At 44.3% G+C, this 22,958-nt stretch overlaps 1 protein-coding gene, 1 long non-coding RNA gene and 2 other non-coding genes across 7 annotated transcripts in view; 1 reads left to right on the top strand and 3 right to left on the bottom strand.

The window, feature by feature from the left end:
- The window catches only part of TEX2 (testis expressed 2), a 117,466-nt gene extending 97,916 nt beyond the window's left edge, over positions 1–19,550 (top strand). Inside the window, exons 8-12 of one of the 4 annotated variants that reach the window (XM_032241981.1) lie at positions 4,113–4,245; positions 10,632–10,757; positions 12,461–12,670; positions 15,197–15,317; positions 17,865–19,550. In XM_032241981.1, coding sequence (XP_032097872.1) covers positions 4,113–4,245; positions 10,632–10,757; positions 12,461–12,670; positions 15,197–15,317; positions 17,865–17,987 — 713 coding nt within the window. In that variant the 3' untranslated portion in view covers positions 17,988–19,550. Of the gene's footprint in view, positions 1–4,112; positions 4,246–5,357; positions 7,493–10,631; positions 10,758–12,460; positions 12,671–15,196; positions 15,318–16,220; positions 16,631–17,864 lie in introns of those variants that run through there. The other 3 variants (XM_032241982.1, XM_032241983.1, XM_032241984.1) reach the window with 3 other exon arrangements.
- Positions 18,361–21,538, bottom strand: LOC116525810. The gene is made up of 3 exons (XR_004257833.1): positions 21,339–21,538; positions 20,736–21,108; positions 18,361–18,451 (listed from the first exon to the last, which is right to left on the bottom strand). It is a non-coding gene; the product is annotated as an uncharacterized LOC116525810 (long non-coding RNA).
- Positions 20,866–20,999, bottom strand: LOC116525881. The gene has a single exon (XR_004257873.1). It is a non-coding gene; the product is annotated as a small nucleolar RNA SNORA76 (small nucleolar RNA).
- On the bottom strand, positions 21,201–21,270 carry LOC116525877. The gene has a single exon (XR_004257869.1). It is a non-coding gene; the product is annotated as a small nucleolar RNA SNORD104 (small nucleolar RNA).
- Positions 21,539–22,958: the final 1,420 nt, after the last annotated feature.

A 22,958-nucleotide genomic window follows, 5' to 3' on the forward strand; every position in this document is an offset into this window, starting at 1 on the left:
CCAAGCTCAGGTGTGCAGAGTTTTGGTTCCCTTAACTACTTCCTAGCACCAGGTGTCCTGTCGAGCCTCCTCCAGTGAGACAGATGCCTAAATAGTAATAAAACAGTGAACCACTCTGCGAGATTATTAGATGCACATGGTCACGGGAGGGCTGAGGCCATGGGGTCTGTTAACTAGAAAACCAGACCGAAGGCAGAAGAACCTCTTGCGGTTGTGGCCACCCCTTGTCTGTGAGGACATGCACCAAGGCAGTTTATGATATCGTGTGGCATCATGGTCTGAGCTGCACCAGCTGTCCTAGGCCACTTTTATTTTCCTTCAAACATACACTTCCTGAGGGCAGGGGTTCATCTCTGTTTTGGGCTCTGATATTATGCATTAAGAATGTGTAATATTAAGAATTCCACACTTTTTGGTGGAATAAGCTGTCATTTTTGCCATACTGTCTCTGGGTAGTGGTGGTGTTGGTAATTGATCCTGCCCCTATAAAGCTGAAGAGTGGAAAAACAGCTTCTGAGCTCTTTGCAGTTCCTTGTACACAGACTAAGTTTTATTTCATTGTCACTGGTGTTGCTGCATGAAGTGCCAGGTTTTTTTCTTTTTTCTTTTTTTGGGGCAGAGGCTGGAGTGCAGTAGGGTGATCATGGCTCACTGCAACCTCCACTTCTGGACTCAAGCCATTCTCCCTCAGCATCCCGAGCAGCTGGGACTACAGGTGCGCACCACCATGCCTAGCTGATTTGTGTATTTTTGGTAGAGATGGGGTTTCACCATGTTGGCCAGGCTGGTCTCATACTCCTGGCCTCAAGTGATCTGCCTGCCTTGGCCTTCCAAAGTACTGGGATTACAGGCACGAGCTACTGTACCCAGCCTGAAGTGGCAGTTTTATAGGGGCTCATTAATAATCAATGCCACTCGTTACCACTGGATAACTCTCAACATGAGGACCCCTTAATGTGGAAGAGACCCACTGTATGCGTGCCTCCAGCCCCCTTTCCCAGAGAACCTCTCAGGACTGCCTGCCTTACTCCTATTTAAAGGCATCAAAAATTGTCCTGCTCCTCAATTTCTGGTTTTGTTCTTGAGTACCAGCCAGGCACATGGTTATAGAAAGTATTTCCAGTGAAATGCCTACGCCCAAGTCTTACCATTTGTCCAGAGTACAAAAGAAAAGTCCCTGTAACTGCTTTCCTCTAGATTAAGTAGCATTTAGCTGGGTGAGAGTGGAAGACGCTGCTCGTGGAGCAAGTGTGTCCCCATGTTCACATTGTTTCCACATTAGTCCCCAAGAGGAAGACAACCCTTCTAGTCACTGTTAATTTCATCTTTCAGTCTTGCAAGGCAGGGGTCTCCTGACTCACCTGTCATGTAACCAGTTGGTCTTTGCTCCAAGTTTTGGGAGTTGCCTGTGCTCCCAGGTTTTCAAGTCACCTTCTGCCTGCTGAATCATTGTTACAAAAGCAAATTTTTCTTTACACTTAATGCTAAAATAGTATTGTTACCCTCATCTGAATGCAAGCACATCATATTAGAGTCATTTGTTGGAATGTTTATTTACCATTCATGTCTGCTTTTAAAAGTTCTTAAACTATTCCCAGTCCTGATACAATGGCTCACACCTACCAAAGTAATCCTAGCATTTTGGGAGGCCAAGGTGGGCAGATCACTTGAGCTCAGGAGTTTGAAATCAGCCTGGGCAACATGGGAAAACCCTGTCTCTACCAAAAATAAATGTGTACACACACACACACACACACACACACACACACACACACAGACAGACACACACACGCTGGGCATGGTGGTGCATACCTCTGGTCCCAGCTACTTGGGAGACTGGTGGGAGGATCACTTGAGCCTGGGAGGTGGAGGTTGCAGCAAGCCAAGATCATACCAGGTAGCACTCTAGCCTGGGTGAGAGGGAGACTCCATCTCAGGAAAGAAAAAAGTTCTTAAACCATTCTTGACTCCTTCATATTTTTATGAGGGCTGAGCAGGGCCCTGTGGATGGGTCTCATGAGGCATCTTTAAAACAAACCGCTCCCCTAGGCAGAGGCTCGGTCGGATGCCCAAGCCTCATCCTCAGATACGAGGCTCTGTGGCTGCTCAGTACAGCCTCTTTCCTGACAACAGCAGCAAGGGAGGCTGGAGCAAGAAGTAAGGGTGGGCTGGTGAAGGCAGAAAAAGGGAGACTGTGTCAGGTGCCAGGGTGTACAGTCCTCCCTGGAAGAAGCTGTATAGGTCTCCTTGATGCAGATGAGGGGGGCTGATGGCATAGAAGTAAAGAAACTTCCAGTGAAATGCAAGCCCCAATCTATGTGACTGGGCTCCTTGCTCTTCCTTGGGCCTTCCCCTGGCCCCCGCTCCTGACAGGGGCATTGGACCACACATCATTGGGTGGAATGTCCCTGTGACAGGGGCGTGAGCCAGCAGTTTACTAATCCTAAATCCACATCTCTTCATTTAAAAAACAGACTAGCAAAACCTTCTATTTTGTAAGAATTAAAATTCTGGTGTCTTTAATATGTCAATTTTCAAAGGCAATACATACTATTAATATTTATTGGAAACTTGACTACAATTTTCAAAAGAAACGATTATGTTTGGCTGTATATATTAACCAGGTAGTTTGAATCTATTCTCAAAGCTGGAAATACTATACAACAATAAATACCTTCTTTATTGTTGTTTTTTTACATTGAGTTTAAAATCTATTAATATTGGCCTTTTGCTCTAATCCCCTTTCTACTGAAGTGATTAAAAATTGAATGTATTTATTAAAGCAGATATACCCCTTATTTCCAGTAATAGTACCTTTGAAGAGCAAGCTAATTAATTATTTTTAACTGCTTAATGTAAACAAGAAATGGAGCAGTTTTGTGAGTATTGCTGTAAAGAAGATAATCACAATTGATCTCCATACCACTTAATTAAACCCGGCCATTCATGGAAAATAATTACCTTCCATTATGGTAAGAAGAATTTGTTGAAAACAGAATGGAAATCATCCTGCCTTTAGTGAGGAATGACATCATTAGTGCTGCTTGGGATTAAGCAGTGCTTTTATCTTCGGTGGTAGCCATGTAGGGGATGGGCTGTTTATAACTGTAATTGCTTGAAAATGATGCTGTGTGTGAACAACAGTTTTAGATTAATTTCCTGTTTCCTTTTAGATGTTGTCATTTGTTTTATGAGGATCTATAAAAGTTTATTAACATTGAAACACCCACTTAAAGGGTCACATTTTGATAGAAAGTCCATGCCATCTTCTGGAGCCCCAAGTCTGAAAAACCACAGAAAATTATTTGCCAAATCATAGAATCCTCAAGTAGAAGAGAGTTGTAAGATACATACTGTTTGCATTTTAAACCACTGGTCAGCAGCCATCCCAGTAAAATTCCATGACGCTATAAGCCTTTTAGATATGATCTCATTGGCATAATATCTTTCCTGAGGAGCTGATTTTTAGACCAAGGTACAAAGCGATTACCCACTTTTATCTGGATAACCCTAGGAATTGCAAGTTAATTCTTTGGTTTCCATTAGTGGATAGTTTCCAGAAAGAAAAGTCCTAAATGTTTTTGTTACTCTTCCTATTAAATCTGAGCCATTTTCTGTGTCCCACTCCCAAAACTGGAGAATTTTAAGAAAGACAGTGGTTCTTGAACAACCCAGCTTACAGTGAAGTCTTCACACTTCCCTTCTGCCTCGTAACTGGCTGGTCATCATCATCATGTCTTGTCCTGGTTTTGCCCTGGGTCAAGCCGTTTCCTTCTGCTGGGCATACGTTTTCTCACTAAATACAAGGAAATTTTAGAAACCAGAAGATAGGGAGCCTTCCAGTACTGATGTGTGCACTGAATTCCCCAGGACCATGTTAATGGGTCCCGAGATGCTGCCTGTTTACCAGGTCTGTTCCACGACCTTTTCTCATGTGCATCGATGGCATAACGTGCTCTCAGTCATCTTCTTGCCTGTATTAGTAGACAGACAATACATGGACTTTCAGTATGGTGCCTATTTAGATTTTTTAAATGTAAGTTTTTATACTCTCATTTATAATCATGTGTGGGGGAAAAAAAAAAACTTCTATTTTTTCACCATTTCTCCAGGACTCTGGATCGATTTGGAAATGTCCTACAATGGGTCCTTTCTGATGACTCTTGAGACCAAAATGAATTTGACCAAACTAGGTAAAGAGCCTCTTGTTGAAGCCCTGAAGGTTGGAGAAATTGGCAAAGAAGGGTAAGGGGCTATATACAAATTTACTAATTTAATCCTGGGGGACCAACCTCTCCCTGAGCCTTTGAGAAGCAGGTTTGATGTGTAGTGGCCCCTGGATGTTACATGAGCTTCTGTGTAAGTGCTCCTGGACCAGAACGTTTCAGGGAATAGTTTCCTTGTCTCATCCCCTTCGGCCTGTGAGTTCCCAACCCAGCGACAGCGCCTTTGACCTCAGTGCTGGCAGTGGTAGACATGAAATTGATTACCCAGAAAGCATCACTGACTCAGACAAGCAGGGCAGACTCATCCAAGCAATAAAATGATCCTCAAATAGAATCATTAAGATCTTTCTTAAGCTTCTGGTTATAAACAGCAATATGTGGAGCAGTCTGAATTTACCTGCTTTAATCACAAAGTCAGAATTATTTATAATTAGATGATTGATTTTGTAGCGCAGAGGGTGCTCCTAAAGTGTTTTGAGAAGCATTTTCCCTAAATAATACAATATTGTCTTGCCTAGTAAATTCCTCTCTTTGTAGATAGTGCATCTGCTGCCCGGAGTTTGTCTGATTTAGTAAATATTCCAAAATTGTGAGGTAATTAATGAAGCTTAATTTTTTCTCTCTTAAATGCCTAGAATAGATAAGCTGGAACTTCTACACCCTACTCTCCTTAAAAATGACTGCTCTGATTATACATTTATTACATTATTGTTTTTACCAAATTAAAAATGCTTACTAGAGGCTGCTTCTCACATCTTTAGCCCTTTGCATGGAATCAACAATATGCCACAAGGAGCCACCTCCTTGGGGTCTAAATATAAGATACTGGCTCTTAGACTTTTGCTTGGTTTGATACTGACCTAATGCTTTTATTCATGCTTGCGGTAACTGCAAATTGGGGGAGTTGGGTTATACATTGGAGAATATTCTTTTACTTAATCTGATTTATTCAAGTTATTTAATGAAATGTTTCTATTTTAACAATTGGAGAATTTTACCAGCTATATGCAATCTAACCTGTGTCTGTGCTGTTTTCCTTTCATTTTTCTATTTGTTAAAATATGTTTGCATTCGGCAATCTGTGGATTTATATTTTCTGGTGAGTGTGATATTTATCAACTCTCCATATAGCATTTCATACCCTGTAACTTCTGAGTCTTTTTCGGTTCCACGTGAAGCCATGAGGAAGCCTGTCTTTTCATCACTTTCTTGGACATAAAGGCACAGTCCATGAGCCTGAGAGAACCAAGATCAAGAGTAGTTAAGTGGCTTTCCTGACAGGCAAAGTCTTATAGACTTCCCTAATTTGAATTGCTGGAATCCTGATCTAGTCAGACTCAACTCCTGGTCCTGCCGTCCCCACCCTACCCCAGCCCCACGCATAGCTGAGCCCAGTAAATCCAGCTCATGACGACAGAGTTGCAGAACCAGCTGCCTAGAAAATGAAGCACCTGAGGCAGAAGCAGTCTTGAAAGTGAGATCTAACAAAAAGGGAGTGTGGCAGAGCAACCTTGGGCAGACACGTTTGTGCAAGAAGCCCTTTCTAGAAAAAGCCCTGTGTGGGCACAGAGGTGCAGGGACTCCATTGCAAAAGGAATGGTATCGGGGGCGGCAGCAACCAGGCAGGTCCCTGAGGTGCTTGCCACGTAGGCATCCACATTCACTGCTATTCATGCAGCCGTCATAGCTCAGTTTCAAGTTCATAATCTTTGGCCCATCAGAGGATGGACGTGTTTCTGGGAAGCTGTGCTTCTCTAGACTGAGTGAAAAAAAATCCTCTGCTTTAGGAATGTGACGGTATTGTTTCACTTATATTTCTAAAGTACTATTTTTTTTCTAGAAGAGTTTGTTATAAAATATTTTGCTTCTTCCTATGAGGGTGTTAAATTATATGTTGATGTGTAATGGCTATCATTTGGTTTTAAAAGCAAGGAAGAATACAATCCAAAAGCACTTTATTTGGGAGAAAAAGGTCTAGAAAAATGGACCCTTACTGCCTTTTTTCAGAAAGGACCCTTTTGGGAATCTGAGAGCACTGGATCCTTCTTCCAGAAAATGCTTCCACATGCCTGTTTGGCTCACAGTTTCTAGGAGCATTGGGAGCCTCTGAAAGCCCATCCATGGTTAAGAACCTAATCTCAGGAGGGATTCTAGAATCTACTTCACATGCTCAGTCAGAAGCGTTTATGGAATCACCACGAGGCTTAGTAGCTGAGGAGAGACAGGAGTCAGCATACGTAGTAGCTGTTTGAAGCGTTTGATCTTTGGAACTGACATCTTCCTTAATATTAAACCTCCAACGTGCAGAATGTCTGAAGAATTGGCCAGCGGGAGCCCTTTCCTCCAGGCCCTGGCTGCCTGTCCAGGGCCTCACTCCACGTCAGGGTCTGCTCCCTGGTGTCCTGCCTGGCAGGGCCTCAGCTTCATCTCACTGCTTTTTTCAGTTCCTGTTCAAGTGTGCAAATGACTGTGCTCTTGCAGAGTCTCTGAGGAGATGCTGCTCAACCTGTAAGAAGTCCTTACTGGTAGGAAATTTGCTCACCTTAGCACCCTGAGGGTGAGACTGAGAGATTAAAACCTGGTATTGCTTTGCCCTAGCAAAGTCTCTTCCCTTTGAAATGCGTGTCTGCATTTTTGTGGGCATTTTTCCTTTAGTCTTTTAATGTCCTAAATAGTCTTTTTGTCCTAAATAGTCTTTAGGTAACATAACTTTTGGGCAGTATGGCACTCAGATGGGATTGAGATAGTGAGCTGAGCCACCTCTGCTTTAGGAACTGCCCTGCAGAAGGCCAGAATGAGTTAGTAAAGGGATCGCTCTGCCTCTTAGGTGGCCTTTAAATGAAGAATGGCATGGGAGTGGAGCATTTCCTGTAAGGCACTTTGCCTCTTCCTGCTCGACCACTGCAGTCTGAGCCCTTTTTACAAGTCCCCAAATCAGAAGGTGGCCTCATCTGACCTCCATCAGGTCACTAGTCCACATCTACCTGAAACCATCCCTCTGTCCCCAGGCCCCTGGTGTTCTGGGCACTGAGTGCCTGCAGTTTACACTGTGACTCGGTCTAGTTTGTGAGTGTGTATGCACATGTGTGCCTGGGGCAGGTGTATGGAACTGGTTTTCTCAAAAGAAAATTAATGCATTCTTGAGTGTGGTCCCCATCAAAGCAAACATCTCACAGGGCTTCTTAACCTAATTATGCATTTTTCATTTAAAGCATTTTTTTCAGCTTCTTTTCAGAATTGCCTCCAGAGTCTGTGACTTTTTTTTTTTTTTTGGAGATGGTGTTTCGCTCTTGTTGCCCAGGCTGGAGTACAATATCACGATCTTAGCTCACTGCAACCTCCAATCCCAGGTTCAAGCAATTCTTCTGCCTCAGCCTCCCTAGTAGCAGGGATTACAGTCACCTGCCACTATGCCTGGCTAATTTTTTTTTTTTTTTGGTGTTTTTAGTAGAGACGGGGTTTCACTACATTGGCTAGGCTGGTCTCAAACTCCTAACCTCAGGCAATCCACCTGCCTCAGCCTCCCATAGTGCTGGGATTACAGGTGTGAGCCACCATGCCCAGCTACCTGACATTGTTTTAACTATCCTGAGTCACAGCAAATTGTCCTGCTTTATAGTTGGTTTGGGTCTTTGAGAAATTGCTAGAAGTCATCAGAGGCGATGGTGATTATGAGACCAAGAAATAAAATATTTAGTCTAAGAGTATTAGTGATAAAATAATTCACTTTTTCTTATGTATCTGACATTTCCAAAAGATTTTTGGCAGAAGTAACATAACTAGAATAAGCCTTTTAAGGTGTCTCTTTGAAAGGATATCACATTCATCTGGAATTCTGAGGTGTGTTTAAAACAGTTAGGCTGATTACATTCCAGCATGTCTTCTACAAGGAAGTGTAGTGTGTCTTTCTCTGAAGTTTGTGCTGAGATCATAAAATGCATGTTCAGTTATAAAAGTGGGTATCAGGCAAACACCGGGCTACACTTAGAATTCCTAAGTATTGGGCCGGGCGCTGTGGCTCACACCTGTAATCCCAGCACTTTGGGAGGCTGAGGCGGGTGGATCATCTGAGGTCGGGAGTTCGAGACCAGCCTGGCCAACATGGAGAAACCCTGTCTCTAGTGAAAATACAAAATTAGCCGGGCATGGTGGCAGATGCCTGTAATCCCAGCTACTCAGGAGGCTAAGACAGGAGAATCGCTTGAACCCAGGAGGCGGAGGTTGTGGTGAGTCGAGATTGCACCATTGCACTCCAGCCTAGGCAACAAGAGCGAAACTCCGTCTCAAAAAAAAAAAGAATTCCTAAGTATTGGGTGCCGCATAACACTGCCCCCAGTGTAGAGAGCAGAGGTACCACTCAGTCAAAAGCAGAATTTCACGTCATCTGATCTGCTTGAACTGGTATAGCATTACCTAAAGTATTTACTTCAAGCCACAAAATTTGTCCTGTTCTGTGACCTGCAGAGGATTAAGTCAGTAACCTGAGAGTTTGCCACAGCACTTAGCCTCTGGCATCTTCTGCCCAGGGTTGGAGCTGCCAGATGATATGCCCTGGTGGGGACACAAGGGGCGATGGCTCAGCAGATCTCACTGGGGTCCCAGAGCTTGCAGGCAGCCTTTTGTGCTGTGTGGGTGAGGAGCAGACTCCCTGTGCTATGGGGACAGATTCCATATCTGGCAGCACAAGGTCGGAGAGCCCCAGGCACTGCCATCCTACTAACGGAGAACTCTGATGCTCTTCTGAGAAGAGTATGTGATCTTTGGGGATTCACATCTCTGACTTTCCTCACCCAAGACCTGGTTTAGGCTTTCATCGGAATCCCGAATTTTGCTATATACATTTTAAATATAAGATTCCTGTGAGGGCTGCCTAACCACAGCATGCTCTGAAATGGCTCTGTGACCAGCGGATATATATAAGCATTTCCTGGACCAGCCAGGCCTTTAATGGAAGGAGGAAGAGTCAGTTAGGTGCTGTCCCGTGGCCAGAGACAAGAGGCTTTTGTTTCTGCAGAGGGAGTTTCCCTTTAATGTGGAAGTCCAGCCTGTTGGCCGGAGCACCAGCTCTAATGTTTCAGAGCGGGGTTTAGGAGGAGCTATGTGTTCTACCAGGGAGGACACAGTCTGGCTCCTCTTACAGCCAGCTCCTGTTTCCAGGGCGGAGGTTTCAGTCCCGCCCTCCCAGTGCACAGTGCTGGGGCCATTGCTGGGCCTTCAGTTCCACACCGGCATGCGTGCTGTGCCCTTGGGTGCCTTTGGGTCCTGTTGGTCAGGAGATAACTTCCCAGTGGGCCTTTGGTTGCCCAAGGACAGCATCAGTGGAAAACCAAAGGACTGTGGCTGCAGGGAGATAGGTCCTGAGTCCCACTGCCATCTCCGTCCGTATAATTGTGTCCTTGTCAGAAATACAACTAGCAGCCTCTGCTTCGTGACCATTTGGCTGTGTAATAGTGTTCAGAGATTATTCTGCCCCTTGTTCATTTTGTCCCATTAAGTCTCTGGGCTCAGATAACAGCCCTGCCAGTACCTTCTGAAGCAAAGCCATGGTCCAGGGAGGAAGCTGCTTTCTGTAGGCCCGAGGCTCAGCCCAGAAGCCCCCAGGTCCCCTCCTAGGGAAACTGGACCCCTCACCTCTGCGAGTAATCCTGCAACCCCATGCCTCTGTAACTGAGCAGCCGCCCTGAAGAGCTGAGTGAGTAGCACTGCTCTCCCATGAGGCTTTCCGTTACTTCGGTCAAAAGAACAGTCTTTAGATGTGAACTTTTCCAGAAAAGTTCCTGGGTTCTCATGTCATTTGCTTCCTAGAATCTCCTGAGACTTGTTTTTCTGTGGTTGTTGGCTTTTTCTGTGACCCTCAGGAGATAGGGCAGGTGTGGAGTGAAATATGTAATTTCACTGGAAAGAAGTCATGAGTCAAAACTAATTTGGAGAGTGACTAAGCCAGAGCCAAGGGACTTGCTTCAGCACCCCATCATTGGTGAGAAGTGGCCGTGTCATCAGCATAAGCTGTCACCTCACCCTTGCAGCCATCCACTCTTTCTGTTCATCATCCCATGTGGCTCCCGCTGCACTGCTGATTGAAATCACTGCATTTTACGTGTGCATCACACTCCCACCACCTGTCCTTCTGATGCATACTCAAAAGCAAACTCTTCTGGGCCCAGGTCCTCTGTGGTCCTGTCAGAGGCTTTGGTGCTGAAGAGTGCCCTGAGCATCCATGCTGATCCAAGGATTCTTGGATTGGGGCTCTTCTCTTCTGGATGAGTTGGAGAGAATGACGAGGTGTAGTAACAGTTACATCCCAACCCTGTTGTGGTAGAGTGTGTGTGCATGAGTGTATGTGTTCTCTCCCTCTAAGCAGAGCTTGGGAGAGGGCAGGCAGTGGTGGTGACTCTCTCTGTCCAGTTGCAGGCCCCGGGCATTCTGTCTGGCCGACAGCGATGAGGAGTCCTCCAGCGCTGGCTCCTCCGAGGAAGATGATGCCCCGGAGCCCAGCGGGGGAGACAAACAGCTCCTTCCAGGGGCCGAAGGGTGAGTGGATCAGTGCTTCTGTGCCTCTGAGTCTCCAGGGATCAGGGCACCAAGTTGGGAGGGAGCCTTGTTTCCCCTTCCTTCCTCTGTGATCTTCCTTCCTCTTTCATGTTGAGTAGATGGTTTTTGTATTAATATCCTCGGTCAGTAGCCTGTTTAAATTCCAGGCCCCCAAGCAGAAAGACCCATGTAGCTTTCCTTACTAAAATGGCTTTCTGCTGCTGTTTGATTAAATAATAGAGAAGTCGAAGGGCATGCTGATTATGAAAAGCATCACCCTGGGCTTTCAGAGGAGCCAAGCACGCGCCCCCTCCCCCTGGTGCCAGCAGAGAGCCTCCCTCCCCTCAGATTCAGCTGGAGTACATTTGCTTCTGTTGAGCTGCAAGTTCCTGCAAAGCAGAAACGTTCAGATGATTTTCTTTGGTGAATTTTGAAAGCACTGATGACTGAGCTGATCTTTTGGATCATGAACATCATTAAGGGAGGGCACTCTTTGCCTGTTACTTGGACTGTGAAATGATCAAAGTGCTTAAATAGCCTATCCACGAGGATCTTTTAATTACTTAAAGTGAGTTGAAGAAACTTAAATTATAAGAAGCCAAATAATTCAGAAACTTTTATAAGAAAATATGAACCTATTCACTTTTGAAACCCTACAGGAGATGAGAATTCCGATGTTTGAGGAATTGGTGCCAAACTTTGTGTGTATTATTTACAGTTTAGCGGTTTGACCTTCTGAAGAACAATTGCATTTCCCTGAACACATACTATTCCTCACACTCTGGAACTGTGGAGGATTTTAAAAAGCAAATATCCCTTCTTCTCATGGTATATGTGACCTGATACAACAGCTTATTTTCATGGCCCTTGAGCACGTCAGCTTGATATAGCATTTTTTTTACTTTTTTGTTTGTTTGTTTTCTTGAGACAGCGTCTTGCTGTGTCACCCAGGCCTGGAGTTCAGTGGCACGATCACAGTTCACTGCAGCCTTAACCTCCTGGGCTCAAGCAGTCCTCCCACTTTAGCCTCCCAAGTAGCTGGGACCAGAGGTGCACACCACCACTCCTGGCTAATTTTCTGTATGTTTTTTGTAGAGATGAGGGTCTCACTGTGTTTCCCAGGCTGCATTTTTTTAAAGAAGTTCCAAGCCGTTTGAAAAGTAATTGCCACTCAGAGTATCCATGTGACGCCACCTGAAGGCAATCAGTTACTGATTTGTGTACTTATTGCTGCAGTATGATTTGTTACTTGCTGCATGGAGATTATGAGATTTATCTGATATGTCACTGGATTTATATCTGGTATTGGAGTAGTATAAAGGAGGACAGGTGAGAAACGTCTGCCTGAGGACTTTGTCCAACTCTCCATTGTCAAGACTTGGGCTGCTTCAGACATTTACACCTTCTCTAAAGTAGTAGTTCTTAGCTGGGGGTGATTTGGCCCCCCCCAGAGGACATTTGCCAATGTCTAGTGACATTTTTTATTGTCGTAACTGAGGGGAATGGTACTAGCATCTGCCAGGTAGAGAACAGGGATGGTGCTGAACACCCTGCAAAGCATAGGATGCCCCCATCCCAACACAGACTCACCCCATCCAAAACAGCGAGTGCTGCTCTAAAGTAAGGTGAACGAAGAGCCACAGGTTTTTGTCTGTGAAAGAGCAAAGTCCATGCTAACCGCCCTTTGTGTTCCACATTTGAAGGTACGTTGGAGGTCATCGAACAAGTAAGATTATGAGATTTGTTGATAAAATTACCAAGTCAAAATATTTCCAAAAAGCAACAGAGACAGAGTTTATTAAAAAGAAGATCGAAGAAGTCTCCAACACACCCCTGCTGCTCACTGTTGAAGTACAAGAATGTAGAGGAACCTTGGCGGTCAACATTCCACCACCCCCAACTGACCGAGTATGGTGCGTAGAGGGCCTCAGGGACAACAAGCCATTCCTCTTATTGCATGGCCACAAATCTCCCAGTCTGCTTAACCCTGAGGTTATGGAAGGTACCTTTTCCCAGCCAGAAGCACTTCCAAACATTTTTCATGGGACCTTAATATTAGCTGTAAATCTGATGGTACTTTCTTCCATGAGAGGTGAATTCACATTCAAGGATTCATTGTTACATGGTAGGAAAAGTTAAAGCTGATACATGAAGTTTATTGGATAAGCTGTTTCTATTCTTGGTCTTCCTCCTCTCTAAAGCCAACTGTTCTGCCGGTAATAACAGCTGTCATTTGTAGAGAGCACCTTTATTTTCTGCCTGGCCTGGGTTGTAATTGCATCACCTAGTTAGTCCTTATACCATCCTGTTGAGATAGATGCCATTGTTATCCCCACTTTAAAGATGGGGATCACACATCCAGCAAAGTCTGGGAAGTTAGGGAGACTTCCCTGAGTTAGGCCTCAATACTGCAGAGTCAGGAGCTTGTGCATCTGGTGTCTGAGGACTTGATTCTCAGCCCTAGCTGCATGTTAGAATCACCTGGGGACTTGCTAAAAATATAGATATGCCTGACCCATCCTGCAGGATTTCAGGGGTGAGGGGTGATAAAGCCAGGGTTGAGAATCACTGAAATAAATTACTCATGAGTTCAGCATCACCATCTGTGAATCTCAATTTAAAATTGACATGCTAAGTCCCATAAAATGGGCATAAGTATAAATAGCGATTACATAAGAGATCTCATTGTACCATAAACTACGCTCATAACAAAAATATAGCTCTGTTCTATCATAGAGTGAAACCAACATGCTAGTACATATCCTTGGTATTCACGAGGGTTTTTGAATTGACTAACCATTTAATGGTAATGCTGGTATTGCCCAATAAAACTTTAAAATACCTTTTTAGACTTTTTTTAAAGTAATCTTTTCTTTTCTTTACTTTTCTTTTTAAGACAGAGTCTTGCTCTGTCACCCAGGCTGGAGTGTAGTGGCTCGATCTCGGCTCACTACAACCTCTGCTTCCTGGGTTCAAGCGATTCTTCTGCCTCAGCCTCCCAAGCAGCTGGGATTACAGGCATGCACCACTATGCTCGGCTAATTTTTGTGTTTTTAGTAGAGACAGGATTTCACCATGTTGGCTAGGCTGGTCTCAATCTCCTGAGCTCATGATCCACCCACCCCGGCCTCCCAAAGTGCTAGGAGTATAGGCGTGAGCCACTGCGCCCAGCCTTAAAGTAATATTTTCATTGTAAAAAAAAAAAAAAAAAAAAAAAGAGAGAGATTGGGAAAAAGTGAAAAATAAATAAAAGCCCATATTACCATCCAGAAGTAACCACTGTTAATACCTTATTGTATGGTCTTTCAAACCTTAAAAAAATTTTAATAGTAAAAGTTGATACATTTCTTCTCCTTACTGCCAGTTCTTTAGGTTTATCAGTTATAAATGCCACTGCTCAGAGGGAGATAAAAGGGCTCTAGGATAGTGCTACCCATGATGTGCCTCAAATGCTGAACTATATGTTATTGATCCATAAAGATAAGTATAGTATTGAGAGTGTTTAGAAATATTTATGGCAACTTGACATTTTTACTATATTTCTAAAAGGCCATTGGTCCATGACATATTTAAGGTTTTAGATAGTTGATAGCACACAGGGTCTTGTCTGGATACCTTGCCAACAGTTCTGATCATCAGTCTACTCCCTCAGGAAGTCATAAAAAGCATAGTGTTGAGGTGTGGGGTGAAAAAACAGGTTTAGAACCTTACCAGCCGACATGTACACAGAAGAATGTAAGGGGAGCTGACCCCACTTCTCTCAGTGGTCCTCTCTTGGGGATGACATTCAGAGAGAGGCAGTGTGCTTTCACTTTCTGCTTTATCTGCTTGTATGTATGTTTTGTTTTTGTAATGTACATGTACTACTTTTATAAAAATTGTGAGAAAAAAGGTTATTGCCATTTTAGAAAAAAACAAAAACCAATGCTCAGGTCCTGGACTTTTCCAGTGGTGCTTCCTGGCTTTCCCAGCTTGTCAGAACTGTTCTGAATCCATCACAGCCCTAACACCATCCAGGACACACAGGGAGTTCACAATTCTTACTGTGTGTGTGGAATATTTTTAGAGGGCATATTCAGAAGAAAAGAACATTTTTTTTTTGATAAATACATTTTAGTTTAATCAGTTTAAAAATAAACTATGTATCTCATTTTATGCATTTAAAACATTATACTGAACAGGATTCATAGGCTTCATCAGACTGACACTTCAGACTTCAGTTGGGTTTTTTTTTTTTTTTTTTTTTTGAGATGGAGTCTTTCTCTGTCATCCAGGCTGGAGTGCAGTGGTGCAATCTCTGCTCACTGCAATCTCTGCCTCCTGGGTTGAAAAGAACATTTTAAGTGGTGATAAAGCTCCATGTAAATGAGGAATGTTTGCTGTCAGTGCCTCATTCCTTGCTTTGCTTCTAAATGTGGTTATTACTTGTCTTCAAAAAGGTATGGTTTCCGAAAGCCACCACATGTGGAGCTAAAAGCTCGGCCAAAACTTGGAGAGAGAGAAGTAACTTTAGTTCACGTGACAGATTGGATAGAGAAGAAACTGGAGCAAGAATTTCAGGTAAACCTCCAGTGTTATCTAGTATTTCACACCCAGTATAGAAGCTCTGGGTAGAACCAAGGTTCTGAACTTCATCTGGGTCAGGATCCTCTTTTGATAATCCAGTGATGACCTTCATCCTGCAAGAGTATACATTTGATCAAATATGGGAACACAATTTTAGGTACAGTATCAAAGCCCTGAAAGTTATCCATAAAACATTAAAGTCATATTCAGAGGAAACCCAAAAGATGTGGGTCAGAGCAAAATGATGACGTCTGTTACCAGCAAGCCTGCTAGGACTCTCGGCTTTGTTTTCCCTCATGCAAGGCCTGGCGTTCCCCAACTCTAGCACCCGGCCTGTGGTCAGGAAGGTTGCTCCCTGTTCTTGTGTGCCGTTCACCTTGCTCAGTTTGTTCGGTTCAGCAAACATTCCTGGAAACCCTTCTGTGTGCCAGGTACCAGCTGCCCTGGGAGTCCAAAGATGAACCGGGCCTCTCCTTCCCCTGGGTAGCTTCTAGTGTGGTCTTGAAGTTTATTAAGTCAGAGCTTACTCTCTAGGCTTGGTTTTCTGCATTTGGTCACCAAAGGTAATAGTGTAGCTGAGGCCCTGGGATGAGCTATTTTCATCAAACTTTGATCAGATATTTGAAGCACAGTTATCTGTCAGGGATTTATGGATTAGCAAACTTTCACTTTTAATGAAATTTACCTTTTGAAGAAGACCTACATTCATTTTGTACTGGTATATTTTGAGTTACTGCCTTTAAAAAAATCCTCTTATTTAAAAACTAAAGATTAAACATAACTGATAACCAATTTCTGAAAAAGCTTAATGTCATCACCAAATGGAAAAGTACTTTGAACCTAGTGAGGGGAAAAAACATCATGCCTTATATTTTTTCCCTTTTCTTATATCCCTAGAACCTACTTTAGGAATCTGGGTGGGCCTATTCCTTTTAGGGGTATTGGGCTACAAGGAATAAAAGAAGGGAAGAGGGGGCAGAGATTGGTACCTGGAATTTTTGAGACAGGCTGGGAAGTTGAAGAGTAACTGCTGCACCCCCCATAGCGACCTGCTTGTTTTCATTTATGGTTTTGTTGGAGAGCATCACTGAAGATGGATGCATTGCTGAGATTCACATATAAAGTTATTTTAGAAACAACTAGGCCGAGCACCATGACTACCAGTCACTGATTATCCTTTGGGTGTTCACTATAGTAGGATTTCTTCTATCGCTTTGTATGATTCTGGCTTGAAAAATATTAGCTTACTTTTTTTTTTTTTTTTTTGAGACGGAGTTTCACTCTTGTTGCCCAGGCTGGAGTGCAGTGACACGATCTCGGCTCACTGCAACCTCTGCCTCCCGGGTTCAAGCAATTCTCCTGCCTCAGCCTCCTGAGTAGCTGGGATTACAGGTGTGCACCACCACACCCAGCTAATTTTTTTGTATTTTTAGTTGAGATGGGGTTTTACCATGTTGGCCAGGCTGGTCTTGAACTCCTGACCTCAGGTAATCACCTGCCTTGGTCTCCCAAAGTACTGGGATTATAGGCGTGAGCCACTGTGCCCAGCCATTAGCTTACATTTTGTTGCTAGGATTTATTAATAAAAAGGTAATTCACATGCAATATATGTTGTAAACATAGTAACTGGGAAATACTGTAAACAGACAGATTCAGCCAATTCTCTTAATATTGTTGGGTATTTATTAGTGCATATGGATAATCTTACTATATGTACATGAAATCAAAGGCTGCTTCTGCCCCTGAGCTGTGTATTAGATGATTCATGTATCTGTGCACGAGTATGATTCCTCAGATCTTTCTAAATTAAATTATGTATGGTGGGAGAATTAGTTTGGAATACATAGGAAGTTTTAATTTCTTTTTTTTTTTTTGAGACGGAGTTCACTCTTGTTACCCAGGCTGGAGCGCAATGGCGCGATCTCGGCTCACCGCAACCTCTGCCTCCTGGGTTCAGGCAATTCTCCTGCCTCAGCCTCCTGAGTAGCTGGGACTACAGGCACACACCACCATGCCCAGCTAATTTTTTTTGTATTTTTAGTAGAGGCGGGGTTTCACCATGTTGACCAGGATGGTCTCGATCTCTTGACCTCATGATCCACCCGCCTCGGCCTCCCAAAGTGCTGGGATTACAGGCACACGCCACCATGCCCAGCTGAATTTTTGTATTTTTAGTAGAGACGGGGTTTCACCATGTTGACCAGGATGGTCTCGATCTCTTGACATCGTGATCCACCCGCCTCGGCCTCCCAAAGTGCTGGGATTATAGGCGTGAGCCACCGCGCCCGGCTTTTCTTTTTTTTAAGATAGGGTTTCATCATGTTGGTCAGGCTGGTCTTGAACTCCTGACCTCAGGTGATCCACCCGCCTTGGCCTCCAAAGTGCTTGGATTACAGGCGTGAGCCACCACACCCGGCCATAGGAAGTTTTTATATGTATTTTAAAAAATTTGTCCAATGCCTAAAATTATCAGAACAAAGGAGGGCTGACATCCTGGCAAGGCATTCTTCCACATGGCTGTTCTTTAATATCTTCCTACAGAAAGTTTTTGTCATGCCAAACATGGATGATGTTTATATCCCTATAATGCACTCAGCCATGGACCCTCGTTCCACTTCCTGTCTCCTGAAAGACCCACCTGTGGAGGCTGCTGATCAGCCATGATGGGTGACGTAGGATGTTCCCCGTATTGTGACATCGAGCTGGACGTGTGGGGTTCTTGGCCGCCATCTGTACTGTAGCACTGGCCTCTACTTGTGCCACAGCTACAGTTTCTTAAAGGACTGCTTCTGCCCCCTGCCTGCCAGTGCCCATTCCACTGTGAGGTGTCATTCCCTGCATCCAGTGACAAATGTCTGGTTTGCCTGCTGCAAAGCTTTGATTTGGCAAAGGAGACTGTGGAAGAATCATGGTGGATCCAGAAGTTACAGGTGACCCACACCATGGCTTTTAAAAGTCTACCCATTTTTGTGGCAGCAAATGAGCACAGTAAGAGCAAAGCTGAGCAACTTGCCTCCTCTACTCCAAAGCTTTTCTTCAGGCAGCCGGTGCACAGTGGGACTTTTTCACTTCTACACTTCATACGCGGCCTTCCACACTTCCAGAGAATGTGTCAGTGTGCAATGTGTCTGGAGGGTGGGGAGAGGAATTCTGTGAGCCTTTTCATTTTGGTGACAGAAGAGATGGGCATAGCAACATACTTTTTTTCACATTAAATTGTGCATTTTGGAAGCAAGTAGCCATAGAACATACACAATAACACGCTGTCAGCTTGGGTAGGGACAGTGGGGTTTATGTGAACATCAGGCAAAGCCATGAGATTAAACCATCCCAAGCCTTTTACCAATGAGGTACAACCACCTGGTTGCTAATCTTCAGTGTTTTCATGAGACAGGAACATACATGAAAACATCAAACACTGCACATAATGACAGGATGGTTCCTCATATGGTTGGGGTGGGGCCAGAAAGCCAGAGTCAGTTTTTCCATCTGGCATTTCCTGTATCCTCCAGGTTTTATATGGCACTCTGAATGGTTTGTTAATCTGATTGGCTTGGGAGAGTTCCATGGGCAGTTTCCCTTCCTGATGGCCAAAACTGAGAACTGCTCTTAAATTATTTCAAGAGTCAAGACCAAAAGTTTGCTCAACATCACACGCTGTATCTCAGAAGTAATGTGATTTTCCTTAATGTTGCCAACTTAATTTTGTGCATTTGTGTCAGAATGTTTAGTTTACAAGGTTGGGGGCTCTCTTGTATAATTTGCTTTGAGAAGTAAACCTAGTATCATTTTTTTTATTGTTTAAAGCTGCATTCAACCTCAAAATTACCTTGGGTAACTTTTGATAACTTAAATCTGTGGACAAAGCTAGTAGTGGTTTTTTAAACAGCACCTTGCCTGAACATGACTTTAAAGAAATTAATATATTGAAAACATGTTTGAACCCTTATTTTAATTGCGCCATTAAAACATTTGACTTAAATTGTTTGACCATTCCAGTTGGTGTACTGTTCTGATTTTTCATTGTGTAGGCCGATTTGCCAGTCAGTCTGCGTGTCCTGGTCACTGGTCTTTATCATTTTTGTGCAATAACTAAAGGCTACGGACTACATGCACTATCGTGTAAAGAGATTACATATGACTGTACCGTGTTGCACTTAAATAGTATGTGGGGATTGAAAATCGCTTGCATTGTTTCACAAAATAAATATCTCATGTCAAATACTAGATAAGCATCTAAGTCATTTCTGATGAATCCTGTTCAGATAGGGGCACAATAAAATCAGTACAGAGCACCTGGGTCCTTGCCTGGCAAACACAGCTTTCATTTACTGGGTTGATCACTGCCCAAGGCTGTCATCACATCCTACAAACTATGTGCCATCATCCTCATCCCCCATTTAAAGAATCTGTCAGGTGTCCATATGCAAGCCTGGAGCCTGAAGTCCTGCTTGCCTCGGCTGAAGTCTCCCATCCGCTGCCTGTGTTCGCCATTGTCCCTGATCGCCCAGCAGAGCTTCCCCAGACAAAGCCCCTCATCCAACCCTGCAATCTTAACTGTTCTTATAATAATGTACATACCTCTCACCCAACCCCACCACTGTTAACTAAACTTACTCTGCAACACCCCCCCCCCCCCCCCAGAAAAAACTACCCAAACCTATAAAATGAACTCCTATTCTACTGCCCTTTGCTAATGCCCTTTATGGCCTTAGCCCACCTGCACCCAGGTGAATAAACAGCCATGTTGCTCACACAAAGCCTGTTTGGAAGGTCTCTTCATTCAAAGCGCGCGTTTTTACAACAGAATATAAAGTTCCTAACTGAGCGTGTAGGGCCGTGGTGCTCCTGGGCTGGAGTTTACACCCTTCATCGTCTAGTGATCTTAATTCGGGACACCATCTAATGCCCAAGTAGTGAACGCACACATGCATCCTTGCCCACCGTTGCTGCCTTGTAGTCAGGAACTGATGCACATTTCACTGGATATTTTGTAGAAGCTCTTCTACCAACCATAGAATCTGGACTGGTTATGAGGTGTCTATGTTGGGCCCAGCTACATATAAAATGAATTAGATTTCACAACCGCCCTATAATTTTGAGCTGTTTAGGCATGACAGATTGACCTTCCCATAGCTTTAGTCCCATGCTTGTCACACAGTACTCCTGTATGGTGATTATTTGTAAACAGGTCTATTACCCTTTAGCCAGGAGTTAACTCATGCAGTTCCATACCGAATCTGTTTAAAGTACACAGTGGCCCTGCAGACGCCATTCCACGCAAACTTCAACTAACCCCTGCACGTCGGATGGCAGACACGACAGCTTGGGACATAGGACATAGGCACAGCACGCACCATGCACTCGGACGGCTGGACTGGGGAACGTATGGGAGCACAGAGGGGCACTCACTACGCAGCGGAGTCTGAGTATCTCTGTCAGCCATCACTCCCCCAACACGCCATTTCAGCCTTGGTATTACGGGATGAGGCCTGTCGTGGCAAATACCTGGAAAACTGCTCAGCCTGGCAGCCAGGTTATTTATTGTAGCTCGCGGTTAAAAGGGCCGCCGGCGGAGGGAGCAGGCGGCCCCAGTTATGCGCAAGCACGTGCTCTGGCGCTGCAGATTGACCCCCGGCGCTACTCCGAGGCGCGGCGGGGGCTCAAAGACAGCGCGCCGCCCACAGCACACACCGACACCAAGGTTGAGAGCAAACCACTTTATTGAGGGGAATGGCGTGGCAAAGCAGCATGGACGATGAGATCCGACGTCCTCAGCTGGGATCTGCAAGAATGACAGCGGATGGGTGAGCGGATGTGCGCGCGGGTGTGTGTGCGCCCGCGCGCGGCCGCCCCCTCCCAGCTCTGCTCTGGCCGGCTCAGACTCCAGTTCGCATCACCTGCGTCAGCAGTCTAACACGTGCTTTAATTGGAAAGTCATCACGGCAGGCCGGCCACCCGCCAGAGCTCCGGGGCCCACCCAACCATAAGGCCCGCCAAGCACAACAAGTTTACCTTCCGGGCTCTGCAGTCTCTGAAAGGCTGAAAAAACGGCGGCGGCTTTCTCTTAAAGGGGCCGCCCGGAGCTGGTGGGCGGGCTTTACCTCCATTAACCAATAGCAAGTTCAATTTGCGAGCACGTACGTGTCAAGTTGTGTGGTAATTGGTCGTGCTTGCTGAGTCCTCCAGAGGCTAGATGGGTCACATACCAACCATAGAGATGGGAGTCGCTCAATCTCTTAAATCGTTTTGCGTTTCAGTGTCTCCAACGCCAGCTGCTATTGAACGCCTCTCTGTGCAGTACACAAAAGAAAACTTTACCAAGAGCAGGGCACAAGTGATGCCTAACTTGTGTGACATGTTCTGTACCAGGAGCTAGGAGTTGAGAATGTAAAGTTGAAAACTGCCCTCGAGTGCAACGTAACCTGTTGTAGTAGAAAGAGCTTGTATTGAAAGTGGACGGATCTGCGCCACATCCTGATTTTGTGATGCATTCGCTCTGTGACCTTGCGCTCTTAACTTTTCTCAGCCTCAATTTCTGGAAATTAGGAATACTCCCTCCACTGCCAAAAAAAAAGGGGGGGGGGTGAATTAATGCCAATTGCCTGGCACATTCTAAGTGGTAAACAAAGGTTTTTAAAGGACAGGGGTGATGTGGAAAACTTCCTGGGACTGCAAAACTTTAATAAATGCTAAAATAGAGATATGAATAGCCTACTGTAGAAGCCCAAAAGACAGAAAGTCTAATTTAGGGAAAGCTTCGCAGAGTTGATTGAGCCCATTCACCGGAAATACAGGTGGATGAACGAGAATTTGCTGAGTACACGAGCAGTTACAATCGCTGATTATCTTTATTGCCTCCCTGCTTTCCTTGGGAATTCTTTTCCTTTTTTCCTCTTAATACGGAAAATGCTTTTTTTTTTTTTTTTTTTTTTTTTTTGGGCAATAAAGCATTTCACCCTCTGAGTTTGCAGTTGAATGGGCTCTTACTTTCGTTATTTTCTGTATAGACTTTAAATTCAAAAAATTTCTCTTTGGCCGGGCTCTGTGGCTTATCACAGCTTATCACAGCTGATCACCTGAGGTCAGAAGTTCAACAGCCTGGCCATCATGGCGAAACCCTGTCTCTACTAAAAATATAAAAAATTAGCCAGGTTAACCAGGCAGGGTGGCAGGCACCTGTAATCTCAACTACTTGGGAGGCTAAGGCAGGAGAATCGCCTGAACCCAGGAGGTGGAGGTTGCAGTGAGTAGAGATCGAGCCATTGCACTCCAGCCTGAGCAGCAAAGTGAGACTCCATCTCAAAAAAAAAAAGATTCCTCTTTAATCCAAAGCAGTAATGATTTTGACAAATGTTTAGTAACCTCTAGATTATTTATTTTGTTTCTGTTTTAACTTTTGTTATCTCAACACTTACTACATTGTGGTACACTTTCTGCATTGGGCAATGTATGAAAGTTTTCTTTGTGACCTAAAATATCAGTTTTTATAAGCGTTCCACAGATTGTTGAAATGAAGATGTTTTCACTACCATGTACAAACATGGCATAAAATATTTATTCAACCTTAATTGTGTTGTAATTACATTGTCCACTGCACTTTACATGTATATCTCTTTATGTTGGATTTTTTTT

This window comes from Sapajus apella, unplaced genomic scaffold (assembly GCF_009761245.1).
Source record: "Sapajus apella isolate SASKATOON/1434 unplaced genomic scaffold, GSC_monkey_1.0 scaffold48, whole genome shotgun sequence".
NCBI classification, from domain to species: Eukaryota; Metazoa; Chordata; class Mammalia; order Primates; family Cebidae; genus Sapajus; species Sapajus apella.